At 44.3% G+C, this 22667-nt stretch overlaps 1 protein-coding gene across 2 annotated transcripts in view; it reads right to left on the bottom strand.

Annotated features, from left to right (window-relative positions):
- Positions 1-22667, bottom strand: part of FBXO9 (F-box protein 9) — a 373518-nt gene that overhangs the window by 263403 nt on the left and 87448 nt on the right. For both annotated transcript variants that reach the window (XM_086926428.1, XM_086926427.1), the window contains exon 4: positions 15446-15503. In XM_086926428.1, coding sequence (XP_086782554.1) covers positions 15446-15503 — 58 coding nt within the window. The remainder of the gene's footprint in view (positions 1-15445; positions 15504-22667) is intronic.

The following is a 22667-nucleotide window of genomic DNA, read 5'->3' as shown; positions in this document are numbered from 1 at the left end:
CGCGTGCGGGACTATGAAGATGCAGGAGGCCATCATGCATATCAACTGCATGAACACTCGTGCTGGAAGTGAGCGTTGTGGTTTGAATTGTTGGATCAGCAATTGCATGCTGTTGATCCTCACTGAATTTGGCTGTGCTTTGGCTGCCAGAGTATCTATTGTCGCGCCCAGATACTGCCGTACGTGGGCGGGTTGAAGGTGGGACTTTGGATAATTCAGTGAGAACCCCAGATCGGGAAGAAGGTGAATGGTGTGGGACATGTGGGCGGCACACTGCTGGGCCGACTTCGCCTGGATAAGCCAGTTGTCCAGATAAGGGTAGACGTGAACGTTCTGTCTCTGTAGGTGTGCAGCCACTGTCGCCAGGCACTTGGTAAACACCCTGGGCGCCGTTGTCACTCCGAAAGGGAGGACCTTGAACTGATAATGCTGATCCTGAATGGTGAACCTGAGGTATTTCCTGTGTGACGGGTGTAGCGGTATATGGAAATATGCATCCTTCAGATCTAATGTTGCGAGGAAATCTCCCTGACTGAGTAACGGTAGAAACTACTGTAATGTGAGCATGTGAAAGTGTTCTGATAGAATGTACTGGTTTAGGGGTCTGAGGTCCAGTATGGGTCTGAGGGACCCGTCCTTTTTTGGGATCAAGAAGTACAGCGAGTACACCCCTGTACCTTTTTCTTCCACAGGCACAAGCTCTATGGCTCCTTTTTGCAGCATGACGACTACCTCCCGCTGCAATAATTGCAAATGCTCTGTGGACATAGGACGGTGTCTTGGGGGTATTTGGGTGGAGTGGATGTTAACTCCAGACAATAACCGTACTGGATAAGCTGCCTCACCCACCTGTCTGTAGTGATGGATTTCCAGACCGGCAGGAACTGTTGCAGTCTCCCCCCAACCGGTGTGGAATGGTCGGGGGCAGTGACAAGACGTCACTGTTTGCTAGTGGCAGAGGATCGGGAGCTGTTGTTTCCACGACCTCTGCCCTTGGTGCTGTTTCCACGATAGCCACCCCTACTCTGTTTGGTGTAGGTGGTCTGCGTGCCTCCCTTACTGTATTGTGTCTGCTGGGACAGCTGGCCTCTGGAAGTTCCTCTATTGTTGGAGAGACGAAAGGAACCACCCCATAACTGCTGCGACTGTAGAGCCCCCATAGACTTTGCAGTCTGTGTCCTTTTTGATTTTTTCCAAGGTGGTGTCCACCTCCGGGCCAAATAAGTGATCAGGGTTAACAGGCTGATTCAGTATGGTGGTTTGTATCTCTGGCTTGAATCCGGAGATTCTCAGCCAGGCATGTCGTCGTAACATCACACTTGTATTAATTGCCCTGGCCGCGGTGTCTGCCGCGTCCAGCGCACACTTGATAGATGCATTTGATATAAGTTTGCCTTCTTGTATTAGCATCTCTGCTGCCTCCTTATACTCATCTGGCAAGTGTTGTAACAGGGTTTCAAGTGTATCATAATGAGCCCTGTCATATCTGGCTAAGAGTGCCTGTGTGTTGGAGATACGCCAGATATTGGCCGCTTGAGGTGCCACCCTTTTCCCTGATGCTTCTAGCACTTTAGATTCCTTGTCAAGGGGAGGAGCATTACCCGTTGTTTGCGGGTTCGCCTCCTTTCGGGCATTGGAAACAACCAGAGAGTCCAACGGCAACTGCCCCTTGATATACGTAGGGTCCCCAGGTGCCCGTTTGTATTTCTTCTCAATTCTGGGGTTTATCACCCTTGCCCTTGTGGTCTCCTTAAAAATGTCTCCAGCATGTTTTAGGACACCTTTTAGCATTGGCAGAGTCTTGACAGTTCTCTCTGAGATTGAGAAGGTGTCAAACAAAAAATCCTCTTCCACAGGGTCAGCATGGAGCTGGACATCATGATTTTTTGCTGCCCTTTCAATAAGTGCATTAAATGCAGCCGTGTCTTCAGTAGGCGAGGTTTTAACAGCATAGACATGACTGTCTGGGGCAGTTTGTGGATCTCCTGGGTCAGCAGCGTCTGTCCAGGGTTCAGTGTGATCTTCAGGATCAGTGTCTACAGGATAGCTGTACTCCTCATTGTCACCCTCCCCTGCCTCCACATCTGAGTACGTGGGTGAGATAGGGGCAGTGACTTGTCCATGTGGTGTTATAGGTTCATAGAGAAGAGGTGACGTAGCAGAATCCCTCTTTTTCTTCAATGGAATTTTATATGATTCCATAGGCTGTTCAGGGGTGATCTTTCGTTTGAAAATAGAAAGTCTACCTGTCTCGGCGTCGATTAATTGCCTCGACTGATCTTCAGGCGGAGGCTGTCGATGCTTGGTGGCCACCTCCTCAGTTGTAGGTTTCGGCCCCACGGACACCTTCTTGGTCGCTTCGATGGCCGTCCTAGGGGCGAAGGCCTTAGGCACCACTTTCGGCTGCAGTGTGAACTGGATGGGTAGCAACGATTTTGGAGGTTTACTGACCGACTTCGGGGGTGGAGTAGCCTTTGGTCCGACAGTACTAGCCTTCTCTTTAATGCGTTTTAGCGAGTCCGACACCTACTTCGAAAAGGAGGCGGATGGCTGTATTGACTCGACGGGTTCCTTCGGGCCACCACCGGGTGTGGACTTGAGGCCTGTACTGCTTCGAGCTTTGTCGGGTCGACGCTTAGGATCGAGAATCTTCTGAGTTCCGAGTCCCTTGTCTGTGTCGACGGCCTTCGGCGCCGACTTTTTCGGGTCGACGTCCTTGACCAGCTTCTCCGGTGCCCCGGTCTTCGGCTCGACACCCTTTAGCGACCTCACCGGGTCGATAACACTCTTCTGCTTTGTCGGTGCCGTTGGTTCAGAGGTCTTCGAACCGACCAAAGCGATACGCACTTTTGGTTTCGATTTAGCGTCCAGCGCTTATAGTTGTGTAGACACCGATGCTTTCGGTTTCGATTTCGATCGGTCAACCGATGGCTCGTTAGAAATGTCCGTAGCCAGGCCTTGAGGCGAGGCTGTAGAACCAAGTGTACGATCTTGGGTAAGGCCATGTGGCGATCCCTCGACCAGAGCCTTATCGAGTGTTTTAGTTGCGGCCCCCGTACCAACGGTTGGGCCTAGCTCCTCGCTCGAGCTATCTTCCACGGCCCCAAAGGCCCCATCGTCGTCTCCTATCTCGTCGACGTCTTCATTATCGACCATTTCTACATCTCGGTCGTAATTGGAGTCGATCTCCGATGCAGGATCAGACAGGTTCTCCTGATCTTCCTGCTCGACTCTCTCATCTTCCTCGGCATCGAAGATGTTCACCGGGTCAGGTGCCGTCTGCTGGGCCTCCGTCCGCGCAGCGCGTCGAAGGCAAATCGTCTTCTTGGAGCGGAACCGAGAACAAGCCATACAGCTGGCTTCATCGTGATCCGGAGACAGGCACTTGTTGCACACCGGGTGGACGTCGATGTGAGGATACATGGAGTTGCAAATGGGGCATCTCTTGAACGGGCTCCACTCCATGATGTATCGTCGATAAGGCCTCTGGCGTCGACCGGGCCTTCAATGTCGAAAAGCCACGCGGCTCCTCTTGATGTCCGGCTCGGGACAGAGCAGGAACAAGTACTGGTACCGATCGCAAGACAATACCGACGATAACTAAAGGCCTTTAGGCCAAAGAGAAAGTTTATTATCGATTCCGAACTTGAGTTAACAAATAGACTTCCGAACCCAATGGCGGAAAAAACAATCTGAGGATGGAGTCGATGCCCATGCGCACTGTAGTCCAGGGGAGGAGCCACCTATCTCGTGATACTTCGAAGACTCTTCCAGGACAACAATGTGCAATCATCCGGACCCAACACTAGGCGGCGATCTATGCACAGATATGAATTCAGCAGCCCACATGCCTCGAACATAAAGTCACAAAGGTTTCTTAGTGCTGAGAAGAACAAGTAATTATGGATTGATATCACATAGTTTATCATGAACAAAAAATAAAGGTCTTAAGGATCTTTCTAAAAGGAAGAAATTTGTTAAACGTTCTAAAGCCAATGGTCATTTAATTCTACATCTGTATGATCAACCTCCTCTGCCGGCTCTTTTTATATAGAGAAGGGACTTGGAGAAGGAGTTATCATTCTGAGCGGAGGAAACAGGACGGCACATAGTTTGTCAAGTGAGGCAAAGAGGATTTGACAGAGCAGACAGAGGCATTTAAACGTAACTCATAGCTTCACTTTCTCAGTGTACATTTTCCAAATGGATAAAGAGAAACTCTGTCAAAAAAGTTTCTTCTAATTTCTTTAGAGAATTGCATTTCAAGAGGTTTTCCAGAACACCCGTCACTATATCGGCAGGGTGTCCCTCAGAAAAGAACCAGATAAGTATTAGAAAACTAAAAATAAAGAAAAACAACCCTGGTCCTGCTTTATTATGTCTTTTCATCTTTCTTCACAAACTTCCTGCCTGTTCTTGACTTTACTTATTTAATCTTTTTATTATTTCATCATTGTCATCTCTCTTTGTTTTCCCGCTCTCTTGACATTCTAGTGTATCTGAAATAACTATTTAAACCAAACAGCTTAACTCAGATTAAGCAAAAATGAAATGGCACGTCTTTCTTTTGTAATCTGTAGAATCTAATTTTTCTTCCGACTGGTATGCTTCCTTAAACTTCAGTTTCCCTGTACTTCACAAAAGATCAGGGTATCTTAATGGAATGAAAGGAAAATAGAAAGAAAAAAAAAATAGTATTATATCAATACAAAGGTTACTTTCCTTTATCTTCCAGTCCTCCGTTGATTAGGGAGCTCTTCTGTGTTTTACTCATGCAACTGGATAAGCCATACTCAGACCCCGTATTAGGGCAAGACTCTGCATTTCACCAATGGGCAGTTGTGAACCACCACACCGCACTCTAGGAGTCTTTTGTCTTGTCCACATCGGTGGCACTCCAAGGATGCACAGTTTGGATCGCACTTAGTATTCTAGGAATGTATACTTTTCTCAGTTTACTCTCCATGTGGCTTTTGGGGTACCTGGAATAGTATGGAGTCCTCCTCTGCAACTTGGCATCTCATGTCCTTTTCAGTTTCCTGTTTAACATTAGTTAGAGCTCTCTCAGTTGTTATACCTCATTCCTTGGTTTTTGCTTCTCCCTCTCATCTCAGTTTATTCCTTTCCTATCTAATCCTCCCGCTCTGTCTAGGTGAGGCTAACCATGTCTTTCTTTTATTTCCAAGCCGCATTGAACTTGGTGTTAAGAACAAAAAGTCACAGCACAAATTCCTCCAGTTTAGTAAATCCTTCCATCCACAGGATTGTTTGCCGGTTATGTTTAGTCATCACATTTGCACAAACCTTGTTGGTGTATGTCCCATTTTTGTAGGCACTGCAGATTAACAATAAATTAAATACAATTAATGCGTATCTTTTAGATATATACAACCTAACAACTAGTAACAACTGTGTGCATTAACCCACAGTTTTGTTAGTCTCTTGCCGTTGATAGGGAATATTTATTTCTACCACTGATAATAGCTTGATGCAAGCTGGATACATACAACAATTTAACAAATCCATCTTTACTCACCTCATTATCATCCTTTTTTCTTTTACTCTCAGAGGTGAGACAGCTGTTCCTTTTTTTATAAATATTTTATTGAATTTCATTAAGTACCTGGTACAGACCATTAAATACAGTATACAATAACCATAAAACCACTATACATGTATCAAATCATTAAAGATTTCAAATGCAATGGATAAAGATAAAACAGATATACATAATAACATATTTCAGGGGTTACAGATAGATTAGCAATAGGACAGTTAATTCCGGTCATAGGTATAAAAAATAAAAAGAACCAATTAAGACCTCCTAAAACCTCATTTCATGTTATAGGCAAGAGTCTCTCCAGGTTTTTAGCGGGCCCATAGTTTTAGTCCTAATTCTCTTGTTCTCCTGCCTCTTCCCCTGTAGAGGGCTGTCTCAATATTATGAATCCCTAACAGGCGAAAGAGCCACATCTGGAAGGACGGGGCCGCCATATCCTTCCAACCTGCTGCCAGAATAATCCGGAGGATAGCCACAGAGATAAAAACGAACGCTTCTTCATCATTATTCAGATTTAATTTCCGGTCATGCCTGAGAATCATTAGGGTAGGGGATAGGATGATCTCTATACCTAGTAGCCCCTCCCAAAATTTCTGGATAGTTTTTGACAGAAGTAAAACATATGGGCTAGATCAGCTGCCCCCTCAGAACATCTAGGACATATATCATCTTCCCTCTTACCCCACCCAAATAGCTTAGCCGGGGTAAAATATAGGTTGAATACCGTCTTATAATGCTGGGCTCTCAAATTCGTAGAGCGGAAACATTTCCCAGTCAAATCCAGCGCCTTTACTAGATCAACAACCGGATCCCCTAGTTTGACCATCCAAGCTGATTCCATTTTATCAATTTCGTCCTGGAGGGTTAAAATTAGGACTTTATAGGTCGGATTTATTTTGGCCCCCCACCTACAATATATTCCACCACGGTGTTCTTACCCCCTGGAGTGATGGGTGGTCTAATCCTAGATAGTGTTTGTTGCAGCTGCAGAAATTTAAATCCTTTTGAAGTAGGGATTTGATATTTCCTCTGATTTTCATTAAAACTCAGCATCCTATCACCAACATACAAGTCTCCCACTCTTCGGCTTCCTTGTCCCTCCCATAATCCCCAAAGGCTATCCATACTCAAATAAAGAAACAGACTAGAATTCCAAAGTGCAGTATAATAGTTTTCGGTATTGCCAGAAGCTTCTGAATACCATTCCAAACCCGCCAAGCACTCTCCAATACCTTATATCGTTTTTTATTATAATAACGTTTATCCGTTTTACGTTAAAATACACCAGTGGTTTCTTTGCCTAATAGCAACTCAAAGATGGAGGGTGGGTATCTTACCCCTAATGGATGGACAGATGTATTTGGAATGCCATCTACTAAAATAGCCATCTGGCTAAAAAGACAGCAACATATAAAATCTTATATTAGGAGCCGCTAGCCCCCCCTTGTCCAATGATAGTGAGAGATATTTCATGGACAGTCTAATGTTGCTCTATTGGCAGATGAAACTCGCAAAAGCTGCTTCTAAAGATCTTAGCACTTCCTCACCGACTACCAAAGGAATGGTACGAAAGAGGTTCAGTAACTTGGGGAACATGGTCATCTTAATGACGTTAACTCTACATATTAAAGATCGATGTACACAGTTGATTCTTTTTAGCTCTGCCGTGATTGTCTTAAGTACTGGCAAGTAGTTATCATTAACAATTGAATCTACCTTGGAGTTGATCCTAACTCCCAAATAAACTGCTGATTCCATAAACTTGGTTTCAAACCCATTGCACACCACAGGATTAATGTGCTCACAGCCTAAGATCTTCCTAACTAGCGGGTCGATGTACAAAGCAAATAAAATTGGCGAGCAGGGACATCCCTGTCGAGTCCCCCGCGATATGATAATCTCCTCAGAGCAACCTCCCAATAATTGGACTTTTTTTTTTTCAAAAACCTTTATTAAACAAAAGTGCAGAGCAAGATTACATACAGATACCAATGCAAAGCACCCTGGATATGCACACAATTGAGTCCGACAACATGTACCATTAATTGGACTCTTGCTACTGGATTGACATACATGGCCCTTATAGCACTCAAGGCATTGGGGTCGAAGCCCCTCTGCTCCAATATCCCCCACAGATAGCTCCAGGTGACCCGATCGAAGGCCTTTTCCGCGTTGGGGAGGATCATGGCAATCCGACCCCCCACAGCAGCCTGGGTATCGAATAACGCGATTGCCCGTCTGATGTGATCAGCGGTGTCGCGACCCGGTACAAACTCTTGCTGCCATGGCAAGACTAGACCGCCAATGATCCCCCCAACCTCTTGGCCAAGACCTTCGAATACATTTAGTGTCTGCGTTTATGAGGGATATTGGGCGATAGGAGCCTGGTTCTTCCTTGACCTTGCCCGTCTTATGAAAAACAACAATATTTGTGCAGATTACACCATTAAATAGATCCAGCATAAATGGTGCCAAAACATCCTGCAGGCACTTGTATACCTCGATAGGAATATCATCAGGCCCTGTAGCCTTCCCTGCAGCCAAATCTTCCAAAAGCTTCTTCCACTTCGCTTATAGTCATGTCGGACTCTAGCATTAATTTATCCTGATCTAATAGTTTATGGCCAAAATCATCCTGCCCTCGACCTGCCAGGCCATCCAATCCACCCAATGCAGGCCTATCCTCCTCTGTATACAAATGCTGACAGAAGTTTTTAAACACCCTGCGAATATCAGCTGGTTCTACAAACTCCTGATCATCTTCATGTATTTTTAAAACGACATTTCTACTGCTTCCCTGCTTGATTTTCAATGCCAGAAGGTTTCCGGACTGCTCCCCTGTTTCATACATTTCACATTGCACCCCTATGCACCTGATATTTTTCAGCATGTTTCGGAGCAATCCATTTGTTCAGGTCGGCCTTAATGGTCACAATGTTATGTATTCCACCTATAATTTCACTAAGGTGTTGCTCCTCAGCCTTCATTAGCTGCCCGACCAATTCCTCATGTTCTTCACAGTCAGCTTTCCTCAGCATAGCAGAAAAGCTATAAGTCTCCCCCCTAAATCTTGATTTAAAAGCATCCCACAAGCAATTGCGGGAGGCACTAAACCTGTTTGTATCGAAGAACTCTACAACCCATTTTTTCAGGTGCTCTATAAATTTAGGATTGGCCAAAAGTCTTCTCTCGAATGTCCATCTGAATCTAACCTTTGGGGTTTTCTCCACATCGTAGATTAAGACCAGGGGTTGTGATACGAAATAAGTTTGGGCAGTTTTTTAATCCACACCCTCGACACTTCTGACGATGAAATTAGAAAATAATCTAACTTTGAATATTTCTTATGCGGGTGTGAGAAATATGTAAACGTTGGGTCATGTTGCTCTTTGTGGCCCCAGACATCTAATAAACTATACGACCCAATCAGAGAACACAAAGCTTTATAGACCCTGGGCATACTACCCCTATAAATACTTGACCCGTCCCCACCCCTGAGATCAGCAGAGATATTAAAATCCCCGCAGCAAATAAGGGGAGAAGCCCAATTCGCGAATTCGATTTCCAGATTATTGAATAGTTCCGGGTCGTCTTGATTAGATCCATAGATTACGCACAGCGTAAGTCCCATCTTTAATTTGGCGATTGCCCAACGTCCCCAAGGATCTGCTAGGGAACGATCAATCCCCCACAGACATGATTTCCCCAGTATAGCCTACCCCTTATAGTAGATTGCTGGGAGGAGCACACAAATACAAATCAAAGGCTTTAATACTTAATAGATGTTTTTTGGCCCACGGTAAGTGTCTCTTGTAGACAAATTAGATCTAACTGATTAACTCTTGCTTGATATCCCAATCTTTGCCTCTTGGACCAATCGTTCAGCCCGCCCACATTGATAGAGCATATCTTAAGCTTCCCCGTTGCTACGTAGTACAAAATTACCCAACATCTGTCTCCTTACAAAACTGTATGATGCTGACACAAAAAGCAAAGCGGTCAAAAAATACAAATCAAAGTACCAGGTAAACTTTTTTCTCCCTTCATAGAACACTCCACCCCCCCTCGAGCCCTGCCCCCACCCCCAACCCCACACACTCCCCCCAATCCCTACCTTAGAGCACCCTTCCACCCCACTGGGACGCTCAGACGGAGGTCTGAGCATGTGATGTATGCTGAGAGAGTGGGCTTTGGCTAACTCAACGTGCAAAATTCATCCTACCATGACCCTTACTTATCAAAGACAGTGAAAAACATTGACAAGCCTAACCCAAAGGAGAAAGCCCTTCACAAATATCTACCAATTAGAATGTCCTGTTCCCTTATCCCCGCTCGACTCCATGACTAGATACAAGTATTATAAACATTCAGACATAAACCTAATTTCTCATCCTCCCCTTCCCCCCCATCCCCCACCAACGCGTGCCAGGACAAGAGAGCCATAGTGCATTTCTTGTTGCAAAGAAGGACCAAATGCTCTATAACTTGGTCACTACTTTTGACAGGACTACCTCTTTATTTGTCCAAGGTGTCCAGATATTCTTTGGCCTTAATCTCCGACGCGAAATATAGGACTGATCCATTATTTATTACTTTCAATTGCGCTGGATTGATCAAAAACACCTGTATCTTCTTGTCCTGGAATGGTTTGATAAGCTGTCTCAGCCACCAGCGTCTCTCCACCGTTACATGACAAAAGTCAGGGCGGACGAAGAATGAGACCGCACCGCTTATTTTTTTGGCGAACTGCCTCGCCTTTTCATAGACCGCCTGCCGCAAGAGGAAGTTTAAAAAAAAGACGAGTAGGGCTTCTGGGTCTGGGCTTATCCCAGACCTTAGCCTGTGTGCGAGGTTTCAGCAGAATGCGGTGTGCCCTTTGAATCTCTGCTGCCCAATTCCATTTTGACAATTCCGGAAAGGCCACTTTGAAGAGATCAATTACATATCGTCTAGAGTCAGATCCTTCGAGACCCTCCTGCACACTTAGTACTCGAAGATTATTACGTCTCTGCCTGTTTTCGGAGTCTTCCAATTTCCACTGGATGTCTCTAATCTGTGCACAATGTGCATCTGCCATAGACGTGGCCTTAGACATATCAGCTTCTGTTGCAACAATCCTTTCCTCCAAATTTGAAACTGTCACCCATATTTGAAAATGCTTTTGACAGCTTACTCACAACGCCCTGCATTTTCCTCATCCCTGCTTGGGCTTTCCGGCTATCTTGCCTAGTTTCTTCTCTATGGGCCAAAATGGCATGATGTATTACATATAGCATCGTAGGAGCACCTTCCTCTGCTATAAGTACCTCTTTTGATGTTTGCATGGGGGTAGCTGGAGAATTGTCCTGAGTCAGCTCCCTTCTGCCCTTGGTAAGAGCTCCCCTATTCAGCATCCCTTTCTGTACAGATTTTACAGATGTTTGTGGGGTCTTGTCATCGCTGTCTTCCCCATTTGAATCTAAACTGCTTCCCCCTTGCGATGTACATATTCTATCATCAGACCATTCAGCTCCTTCAGATAGAGAGTAAAAACAATAACTAGGCTCCTTTTCCTCTTTTTCCTCCTCTTGCTCCAGTTCATCCTTATCCTTATTCTTTTGTTCATCCCTTTGTTGGTCCGATTTGGGTGAGTGCTCACTATCATGTCTGGTTGAGCCTGGAGGAGGCTGGCAGTCAGGGATTTATCTGACTTTTTGGACTGGAAATGTCTGCCAATCCGCCCCCCCGATCCGACGCGTGCATCCCTCACAAGTCCTGCCAATGTCCCCCTCACACTCCCCTCCTCCCCCCTCCATACTGCCTTCGTTTAATTTCCCTGCTGAAGCGGACAAGCTACTCAGTTCAGTGGGCCTTTCAAATATCTTACTGGGGAAAGTCACTGGAGTCACTGGGGTAGGGAGAAGGGGGATAGGGGAAAGACCAGTATCGCCTTGCAGAGGAACCCCCTTCAAGGCAGCCTGGCTCACCTCATCACCCGGAGGGGTGTCCTGGTTAAGCTCTGCACCACTTTCCTGGCCAGATTCCGCTCTCTTTGCTGGATCTTTGGATGCCCTCGCTCTCTGCAGGAGCTCAACTACTGAGGAGCCTGCTAGCCGATGCTTGGACGAGGCTCCGCCCGCCCTCTTCTGGGCGACGGTAGTGGTGTCAGTAGATCCAAGTCAGGCTCCGGGAAGAGCAGCTTTCCTGATCGCGGTGAGGGACTCCCAGCAAGAGCCGCTGCCTCTGCTGCCTCTGCAGCCCCCTCCACACGCGCCTTACGAGCCGCCGCAGCTGCAGCCGCCCTAGAAGTCGCTGCTGATAACATATTGCAGTCGACGGCTGAAATGCCAGAAACCGGTCCCCGGAAGCTTGTCTCCTTTCTGGTGAAGAATTGGCTTGGTAGTTTAGTCTGCCCTGTTCCCATGATGCACTGGGCCAGGGACAGACTGATTTGCATATAGCCAGGTTCTGAGCTGGGATGGTGCAGTGAGCTAAATAACGGTGATGGATCAAGCCCTGATCTTTGGACTGGGTAAGAGTGGTCTGCTTAATTCAGACACTCTGTTCATCACCACCCCCTTTTCTGAATCGTTTTTGGCCACTATAGGTGTGGCAGGGTATACTCAGACATGAGTCCCTTGCTCACTGCACCATCAGGATTCAAGCAAGCCGGGCCGACAACGGCTGAAATGCCAGAAACCGGTCCCCGGAAGCTTGTCTCCTTTCTGGTGAAGAATTGGCTTGGTAGTTTAGTCTGCCCTGTTCCCATGATGCACTGGGCCAGGGACAGACTGATTTGCATATAGCCAGGTTCTGAGCTGGGATGGTGCAGTGAGCTAAATAACGGTGATGGATCAAGCCCTGATCTTTGGACTGGGTAAGAGTGGTCTGCTTAATTCAGACACTCTGTTCATCACCACCCCCTTTTCTGAATCGATAACATATTCGAAGGCATCTCCGACACCTCCACGCCTCCGTCGCCAATCACCCCGGCCAGCACCACGGGCTCGACGAGAAGTCTTCGGACACAATCCCGCACCAGACGCTCAAGTGAGCGAGCGACAGCAGCCGAGAAGTAAGCCTTCCGGAGTCTCTGCCAATACGACTGACTCGCTCCCACAAGCATCAGGAGCAATCAGGAGCAAGAGAGACAAGCGGTGAACAGTGGAGATGAACGATGATGAGGAGCGATGAGAAGAACAAGAGGAGACGGACAAGGAGGTAGGTAGAAGTTGAGGTTGTAAGGTTGTAAGATCAAAAGTACGATCTGTCAAAAGTCTGATTAAGCTATCAATCTGCAGAACTTCTCCATAAGGTAGGTTCGGCTATCACATGGTCATATGCTCGAGCCTGTCGCCACTGCCCATTAGCTCGGCAGTCAGCTTGCTAAGCAGCCGCCATCTTGGCCCCCTCCGAACTCAATCGAGACAGCTGTTCCATCCATATTTGGGATATACAGTTAGGGACCCAAGTACAATCACTCAAAGGAGCAGGGTTGAGTATGATGACACGGCTGTTGCTTGCAGCATGCCTACAACAGTTGTGCGTGGGCACTTTGTCCACTTTCTAAATCATGTCCAACTGTTACATCGAGCCAATTTATTATATGCTGCTTACTAGTCAAATAAGTCTATTTAGCAATCTACCTAAGAAGGAACTCACTTATTCGATTGTAGAGCTCCAAAGTTTGGTGAGCGAACCCATTTCTTATATGAATGTGAATTTTCTGAAGACACATGCTTGCCCATTACTCCAGTCACTGCGGACATAACATTTCAGACTTGCTGGTTTGGGCTTCCATTCCAGAATGCTCCATGGCAAAAATACAAGTGTAGTGATTGGGCGGAGAGGAGTCTTTTCTGAAAGGACCTTTGGGTATAGGAGACATCCTCCTCCCCATCAGGCCATATTAGAATAAGCCCAAACACAGATTCCACAGGTTGGTATCAGCTCCAAAAACGAAAGACTGAAAACTAAGCATCCAATGCCTCTTACCCCCGGAGGTAAGCAACATTTTTCCAAGAGAGAATCTGTCCCACAAGGACAGCTTCCCCTCACGGAATCTTTCCATTATGAATCCCAAATAGGGGGACACCTCGTTTACACCCCTCCTGTTTTTGATTCGTAATGGATCACAGAAGCCATATGAGTTAGAAACAATTTTCTGACTTGTAAAAGGGCTTTCACACATTTAAAAAAGGTGTTGTAATATTGCAAACTGAGTGTTTCTGCAAATTCCAGGCTTTGCGATCGCAAAACATCTTTGAACATGAGCCCTATTTTGCAGGAAGGAACAGGCTTCCTGATGGTGAGGTAAAGTGACATTTAACACATTCAGAAAGTCCTTGGTTATTTGTACAAAGAACGGGGTTTGTGACTTGACTCCTTCAATTTAGTGTAAGAGCCAAAAAATGTAGAGCAAACATAGCTAGGTGAAAGAGATGGTAATAAAATAGCCTCCATCCTTTCATAGCATCAACATTTTATTTGATGCAGAACCTCATTCACCTAAAAAAAAAAAGGCACACTTTTAGCTTGCTTTAGAATGCTCATTACATTGGGCAGTAAATTCAAGAGTCCATACTGAAATAATTTAAAAGCCAATCTGCTAGCTTCAATGCCTGTAAATTTTGACATTGCATTTTGTGCTGCAGCTTGGTCCGAAGATCGGGTTGGCACAACTGGCAATGTCCAGCATGCTGGTGTTCTATCATGATTTTCTTACTGACCTCAGAAGCAGAGTTCAAAGTGGCCTCAGACAGTAATGAGATACACAGTATTTTTCTTAGGAATCTTCTTGGTCAAGGAACACCTTTCTTATTCAAAGAGAACTTACTCTTTCGCCTAATAGGCTCTTCTGAACACTCATGAACCATGGGGCAGACTTTACATGGTGTAGAAATCTGGCAGGCAGGGACAGACCGCATACAAGAGTCCCTACCTTCCATAACTAAGACACGTCACATAAATTGAAGGCATGGCGTCTTTGGCAAAAAAAGAAAAAAAAACCTTGGAAAACAGGTTGGAAAGTCAAAGGCGACACTTCAAAATGTTGAATTATGTGTACATTAGTGAAAGCCTGACAAGAAAAAAAAGCTTGTTAAGTAACAAATGGGCAGAGTCCGTTCTTGAGTAATCCGGTTTCTGCGAGACAGAAAAATTAACTGCCTCAGAGCTGTATTCAAACTGTGCTATCCGGGATAAAAGAGGTGAGCCTGAAGACAAAGAAGTACAGTGCTGTTTTTGCACACACGTCCTAACTCATCTACCAATTCTCTTTTTGATCTGTTTAAAAAAAAAAGATGCAGCATTGTACATTTTTGTTTTTGTCCAAAATCGATTTGATTATCCACAGTTAACATGCCCAAAGATCACACAGATGCACAGGCAAATAAAAACACAAAGGTGAGGGAAGAAAAGCAATATTGCTGAATAACAGTAAACATCAGATAGGACCTGAGGAGGAAATTGCGTGTTATCTACCTACTGAATATTTCTCGTGGAAGCAAGTACTGAACAGTGAGCTTACTTTTAGGACACTTGCCAAACAGAAAGGAGAGGATCGATGACATCTGACTGTGTTTACCACAATCAGGACCAAAAGCTGAAAGAAAACTAGTACAAACAGACAGGTTATGGTGTAAAGTCCTCACCTTCCCAATTCATGTAAAGAATTAAAAGAACGCCATGATGGGTGAGTTCAAAATGCATAAGTGCCTGCAAGTGGAAAACATGAGAAACTAAGGCAATTTCACATTTAAAATTCGGGTACCAATAGAAAAATCAATAAAGCCAATTCAGCAAGTACCGCCATTTTCTGTTGATATTTAATTTTAAACAAATGACAGCTCCACCGTGGTGCATGAGCAATAGTTTGGGAAATACATATAAATAACTGTTGCATACCTTCATAAAGAGCTCCACTTTGTTCTTGTTCTGCTGCTTGTAAGAACAATTCTCTCGCCTATTTGGGAAACAACAAACCACGTTGGACTACTTCATTTTACTGCTAGATTATAAATATGTAATTAGAATGTTGACAAGGCAAACAACATTAAAGTAGCAAAAAATATAATCAGGCAATTTTAATGCAATTGCAAGCAGGAATAGATCGCACCATTGAGGAAACGTACCATTCAGATTTGAAGAAGTAATTATTTTAGTTAAAAAAATTAAATAATAATTTACCTCAAAGTTGGCAAAGCAAAACTGACGTAAAGCCACTCAGGTCTGCTAAAATTATAACCTCAGTTCCAGGATCCTGGAGAACTGGGAGGATGATTTTAGGACCCAGTATCCAGCATGGACCAAAAAGTGCACTGCTTATGATTTTGAACTTGATTTGGGCCCTCATGAAGAGCGACTGGTTGTTCTGGATCCCAGTAATTAAAAGTATACAACATCTTCCATAAAACCGAAATCTTGCTGCACAAAAAACAAGCACTAGTAAAGCCAATAGGCCTGGCTTATAACTTAAAGGGCCTGGATGCATTCATAAATGAAGTCACTCATCCAGCCGCCCAAGCATTCAATCACTTATTTAGCATCCATTCCGTTATTTACCCTTGTCTAAATGAATCCATTCACAAACTCATGTTTGCATTCACCTGCTCTCTGATCCACAATATCCCTCAAACTCATTCATCCGCAAAGAGGAACTTTCAGTTTTCAGCCAGATCCACTTTGTTTGCAGATAGTTTAGAGGGGTACTTTTGGTAGAGTGTGGCTGCTAGTGCGCACAAGAATGAGAATGTTGTCAGTAGTGTGTGACTGCAATCTGTGAGCAGTGTAGTAGTTCTCTCTGTCATATCGAAGGCCTGCTGGGAGACCATGAAGGTGCTGGAGCGGGAATCAGTTCTCAGTTGAAAGAATCTTGGTTTACCATCACATTGGTCAATTCCCGCTCTATTACTTTCTGCTCGTAGGGGCCTTTGCCGCTATTTTTACAGAAGAGGAGAGCAATACATCACATGAATTATAATCACAATCAGTCTATTTTCAGTCGATTAAGAGAGATTGATATGAGTTAAAGGTTATTATTCAATGTCTTTTATAAAATCATTTTTATTTGATTACAAGATAAATTCATCAAGTTTTAGTCATTACAAATTTATTTGAAATCAATAATGAATCAATGAGTAATACATATAATAAAATGCATTTAAGCGCATTCCATAAATGAAAGAATCTCTGTTCTAAGAATAGGGGAGAAAGAAGCCAGTTAGAACCCTTAAAAAGTTCTAGTTCGAGAGATGAGAAAATTCAGCATGAAAGTCAGCTCAACAGATCAAATATAATTCAAAGGAGAACTTCCCATAAAGAGAGGTCAAGAAAATCAGTCTCAAAACGAGGTTGAATAGGGCATGATAAATGAATTGCAATGGCAAATGACGCAAAAAGTGGTCTGGGGAAAAGGTTCTGAGCCTACTTTAGGAACAGGCACGATTACAGACTACACATTTCTTAGGCTTTGCAACATGTTGCTCCTTTAGTCTCCCATCAGCCAATCATCGTTAGATGCTCTCGTGGTAATTAGATCACTCCTAGTCTTTTCACCGAAATGCAATAGTCCACAAACAGTAATGGTAAATTTGCAACTAAGTTGTCACGATTAGTTCATGCGAGACAATTTCTCCTTCAGGTTTACTTTCCCATATATTCACCTACACTTCTAACTTTCTAAATAATCAAGTTTCTAAACAATGGCCTATGTACAAGTTGAAAAATCAATGTAACAAAAAGGTAAACATTCACTGGGAAAAAACAAGTTAGTTAAAAAGTCAACTTCATGTTTTAAATGCTGCATTTTTACCCTATTAAAGGACTTAAACTAATAATCAGTGACCTTTGTGTAGTAGAAACATTCTGCAAAATATGAGAACATTTTATGGGATTATTTATTATAAAAAAATATGTTCATGGAAAGGTCAAGAAATAAACAATTTATGCATGTTTAAGCATTCTAAGCAAATAAACTTTTCAGACAGTGTTACGTTAGCCATTTGAGGCCTATTACGTGTAAATGTGATTAGTACATATTTTGCACTTTAAACGCATTTTGTTTTAATTTAAGCTTGCACGTTAGTACTGCACTTTCATTATAAACTATATTATTTTGCATTTTATTAAAAACTCTCCCTCAATCCCCCCCTTTGATGGTCACTTAGCCATTCCACTTACTTCACAATTTAATCATTACATTTCACTCTGAACCTCAGATGAATCTTTCCTCTTTTTTCAAACTCTCATATTGTTTTGCTTTCCAATAGTCTTCACACATAGGATCATTTAATGCCAATTCTCTCTCTAATCTTCTGCTCTCTCGGTTAATGTAATCTCTACAGTCTTTGAAAAAAGCAAACAAGATCAATAAGCGAACACCTAACTATTTATTTTGGCATAAATAAAGCTTTCAGAATTCCTACTCCAGCAGTAGCAAACCAATTGACAATAGTTGAAATTCCATTTCCAAAATGTTCTAAAACACTACGTGTCTCTAATGGTTCTAACTGAAGTTTCAAATCAGAAATGTTCTATGCAAATTCCAGAATTTACTTTCTTTCAGTATGTACGAACAACATAGATCAGTTGAGACCTTTTTAGAAAGTCAGAAAAAGAAAATCTACCAGACTATACTTTTGAAGGCCTAACTGTCTAGGATACTTCTAAAATTCTAATACAATTGGACTGAGGCACTTAACCAAGCCCCTAATAGTTCAAGTTTAAAAATGTGGAAACATTTACACAAGTTCAAAAATATTTTTGTAGCTGAATTTAATTGTGGATTTATTTCGTGGAGTCACCTAAAGACCAAGTTGTATTAGCAAATGCAAAATCTAGTATCCCCCCGCTGAAGCACAAATGTAGGAAGTTGGCTCTTTATATGGTGGACCAAATCGAGGTACACTGTGTAAAGAGTCCAGACAACCCTTATTGGTTTACAGAGGCAAAAATGAGAACACTAAATGCTCTCTTTTGTGGCAGTATGGGCGAGCAGTTTAAGCTTACCAGAGGGTAGTGCTTAGCATTTGTTGTACTCTGAGAGGCAATAAATGAGACACACACTTCAGAATATATTAGAGACCAATTTAGAAAAAAAATAATTGTGGTTTTATATACATTTTGATACTAAGAACTTCATTATCAGGTAAAAACTATTTCCAATATGAATTTTCACAAGTAAGTAAACAGTTCACTTAAATGAGTCTTTACGCAGCAATGCTTACCTATGGAAGAATAGGCTTATATTGCCTACAGTTTATTTATGGTTGGTTTTTGACTGTCTCCTTAGGGTTGTAGGGAACCAAGATCCAAAGTACCACCAGCAGATTCTCATTACCTGCTATGGGGCGTCCTGGCACAGAGGTGCTGGTCGGGTTGGTAGCTGTGCGTGCTATGCCGGTGGAAATAAGGGGAGGAGAGGGAGTCACCTTGAAACAGGCTGGAGAGGAAGACTAAGGTACAAGTCCAGGAGTTCCCAACATGGGGCATCGGGCCACAAGGGTCCTGGGAACAAGGGGGCACAACCGTTTATCAGTACCCGGGTTAGGGTACTTGGGTGCAGAATGGAAAGATAGGCTGGGTTCTGTGTGTTTCAGGCCCTTGTGGTTGTCTGTCTCGCCAGCTAGGGGTGCAAAATCAGGACAACTGGGCTGCTCTGGAAGCGTGCTTCTGCAGTGCTGACATCCCTCGATGGCTGCTCAGTCTTGGTGCAGTGACAGTCCGGATTGGCCTTTCATGGGCTACGTTTGATGTGAGGGGTCTGGTACCCCAGGTATTCGTCATGTACGGCTCCGATTAGTCCTGGTGTCCTCTCACTTGGTGGAGCATAGATCTGAACTTCAGGAGCACAGGTTCCTTTTCCTGCTGGGCTGCTGCGTCTGGCAGGCCGGGGAGAGACAGCTCAGTGAACCAGACTTTGCGTTTACGGTGCCTGCGGACTGTAGGGGAGTAGCTCCTCTACTCCAAGGGAGGTTGCAGGCAATTTGCGAAAGGCTGGCAGTCTTCCGGGGTTCTTGACAGCTGGACGAGTTGCTGGTCATAATTGTCGAGAATGGTACAGGCAGACAGGGTTTGGTGCCAAAAGTCCACAGGCAGTCTTCAATTCTCGCTTTTCTTGTGGCTCTTCTTTGTCCTCTTCTTCTAAATCCATTGACTTTAAGTCCTTGATGTCAACGGTGCCAACTAAATACTTAATTTAGGGGCATTAAGGGGCGTGACGGGTAGTAGCCGATGGGCTACTTACCTTTAGGGCATCTACCCTCACTATATGACCACTTCCTGTGGGAAGTGGGCATAACCCTGACCCAGAGAGTCTAATTATGCCAAAACTACAACTGTGGAATTCCAAAATTTGTTTTCACGTACGGTAGCCCACTTTAGGGTTGGAACTAGCCTGAGAAGGGAACACACCTCCAAAATAGCTAACTTTCCCATCTGTCATGGTCCCAAATGGGCCCAAGGCAGGAGTGTGGCACTTCCCTTGTTTGGGGAAGCATTGGGTCGCATATGCCTTGATATGCTGCTCACTTAGCCATTGTGCTTGGAACAGGTGATAACACTTCAGACCGGAGCAGGCACTGTTTCTGCCCTCAGAGAGCATGGACTCTCACCTGAAAGAGGGTCAGAAATCTGCCCGTGGTGCCAGGCTGGTCTACAACAGCCAGCCAGCACACTAGTAGTTGGTAGGTTTCAGGGGGAAGCTCTAAGGCTCTGGGTGCTTGTATTAATAAATCCATCACTAGACTCAGTGTGGGTTTATTAATAAGTGAGGTTTGATACCAAACAGCTCTAGTTTCAGTGAAGCCATCATGTACCTGGGCAACTGGTAAACACCCGTGTCTAGGACATGTTCACAAAATGGCTTCCCTGTTCACTGGAAGTATCTAAGAATCAACCTAGACATCACAGGGGCATATCTGCTCATGCAGATATGCCCACACATGTAGTATAGCGCACCCTGCCTTAGGGCTGTAAGGTCTGCGTAGAGGTTACTTAGCTGCACTGCATACAGTGTCTGTGGCTGCAAGCATGGCACACAGGAGGTGTGCCATGTCATGTCTTCACTTTTCTATGTGACAAGGCACGCAGCCTTCAATACAGTTTGCATGTTGATGCTGAGGGGTACCTTATGGTGGCACAATACATGCCGCAGCTTTTACGGACCGTGTTTAGCCACCTTGCCGAAGGTACCAGGGGTACCATTTACTAGAGACTTACAGGGGGTGCAAAAGGTATTCGCTATTGGGGAACAATTGTACAGTTTTAGTTAAAGAGATTTGAACTGGGGACCTGGATAGTGGGAACCCAGTGCAGCTATCTCAAACTTTTATTAGATACCAGGCAAAAAGTGGGGTTGACCATATCAAAAAAGGGCACTTGCTACAGTTAGAAAAGCTCATAACGTATTGGCTGAACCTTTCGCTCTCACTAATGGAACTGGTGGTGATTTTTAAAATGATAGTGCCACCCAGGATCACCTACATATTCCTAAATTCTCCCTATGGGATACTTGACCAATTCTTTCAGAAAAGAGACCACTTGACTAGGACTCTGCTCTGGGAGGGAGGACCACTCCGGATTGCCCTTCGCACCCTTCAACGCTCCAAATGTCGTCCTCAAAACATTGCACAAAAGGAAACTGACAAATGTACAATTTTGTAGTATTCTCAAAAGGAAACTTTCATAAGCATAAAGTACACGAAGATGATGATAGTGCATTTCTTCCTTTGGTTTATTTCGTATGCCAATAGGATGCCCTCTGGTTTATGGTCAGCTCATGGTGCAAACATTCTTGCCATAGTCTGGTTGGGAAGACTGTGCACCCTTACCACCAGGAGGGATAATTCTCACTCTGTGTTGTTAATAGAATTTAAACTTTCCTTCACGAAGCTAGGAAATTTTACATGCTTTTTCTTGACATGGAGGAGAGGATCACGCATGCTCAAAGCTGACTAACTACACGGCAAGTAGTCCTTAGAACTGGCTTATGAAAAAACTTCTCAATTGTGGATTCCGATGACCGGTCCACTGTTCTCATTATGTCCTTCAGTCCGCCATCGAACAAAAATGCCTTAGAGGCGCTAGCCCCATAGCCGACTGGAGCCCCAAGGAACATTCCCAGAGGTTTGAGTAGCTATCATCCGGTACGATGATTCAAGTAAGCCCTTCAAAGCCCCTCAAATCACATCACAGGCCCTCAAATCACATCACAAACCCTCTGACAGGATGCCAGACATAAGAGAAAGTTTTGCTGAAAGATCCTTTCTGGAGAGGTATTCATTTGATGGCCAGGCCATCACGAAATTTAGGACCACATTAACAACCCAGAGGTTTAAGTATCTATCATCTGGTAGGGCTGACTGACAAATTGCTTTTAATTGTCTGCATACCAACTTGTGTTAAATCATTAATCAGCCCACAAGCTGCCAGAATGGCCCACCTGACTGGGTTAAATGTCCTGTACACAAATCCATCTTCAAGGAATTCTGAAAGGAAGTTCAAGATGTAGACAACTTTCATCACAACAAGATCCAAATCTTAAGTTATTCAAAAACCTGTACATCACAACCAGGCTGGATGGTAACACTTGAACAAACCATCAGACCAACAAAACAATGAAGAGTATCGCCCTAGAATCAGAAACTCTGTGACTAGCTTCAGCAACTTTGTGAAGCACCACAGTGCAGATGGCAGTCCCAATAAGTGGGCTGAACTGAAACCTGGTTCTTTCTTGAAAACTGGAAGAACTTAAAGACTGTACCTGACTGTTCTCCATATTTGGATCGGATCTTAAGTCTAGATGGACTACCCAATAGTCCCTCATCAGGATGGCTCTTAAGAAATGACTGCCCTCCATCATGAAATGCTGGTACACCAATCATTCGGAGAATTCCTGAAGCTTGATCATCGGCCTATGTCCCGTGTCCTCCCTCTTGACAAGAAATATTTTGCTTGGAAACCCATTTGGGTGAGCACTGATTCATCGCACAGGATCCCTTTGAACTCCATGTCTACCAACAGACCTTCCTCCTGGGAGAAGTGAAGGATTGATGGCCAGCTCACCAGATTTGGCAGCCCCCAGAACACTACGTGAAAGCCTTCCACAACTTGTATTACCCACAGGCCT

Source organism: Lissotriton vulgaris, chromosome 6, assembly GCF_964263255.1.
Source record: "Lissotriton vulgaris chromosome 6, aLisVul1.2, whole genome shotgun sequence".
In the NCBI taxonomy this organism is placed as follows: domain Eukaryota; kingdom Metazoa; phylum Chordata; class Amphibia; order Caudata; family Salamandridae; genus Lissotriton; species Lissotriton vulgaris.
The sequence above is the reverse complement of the archived record's forward strand: the minus strand, read 5'-3'. Positions and strand labels throughout refer to the sequence as shown.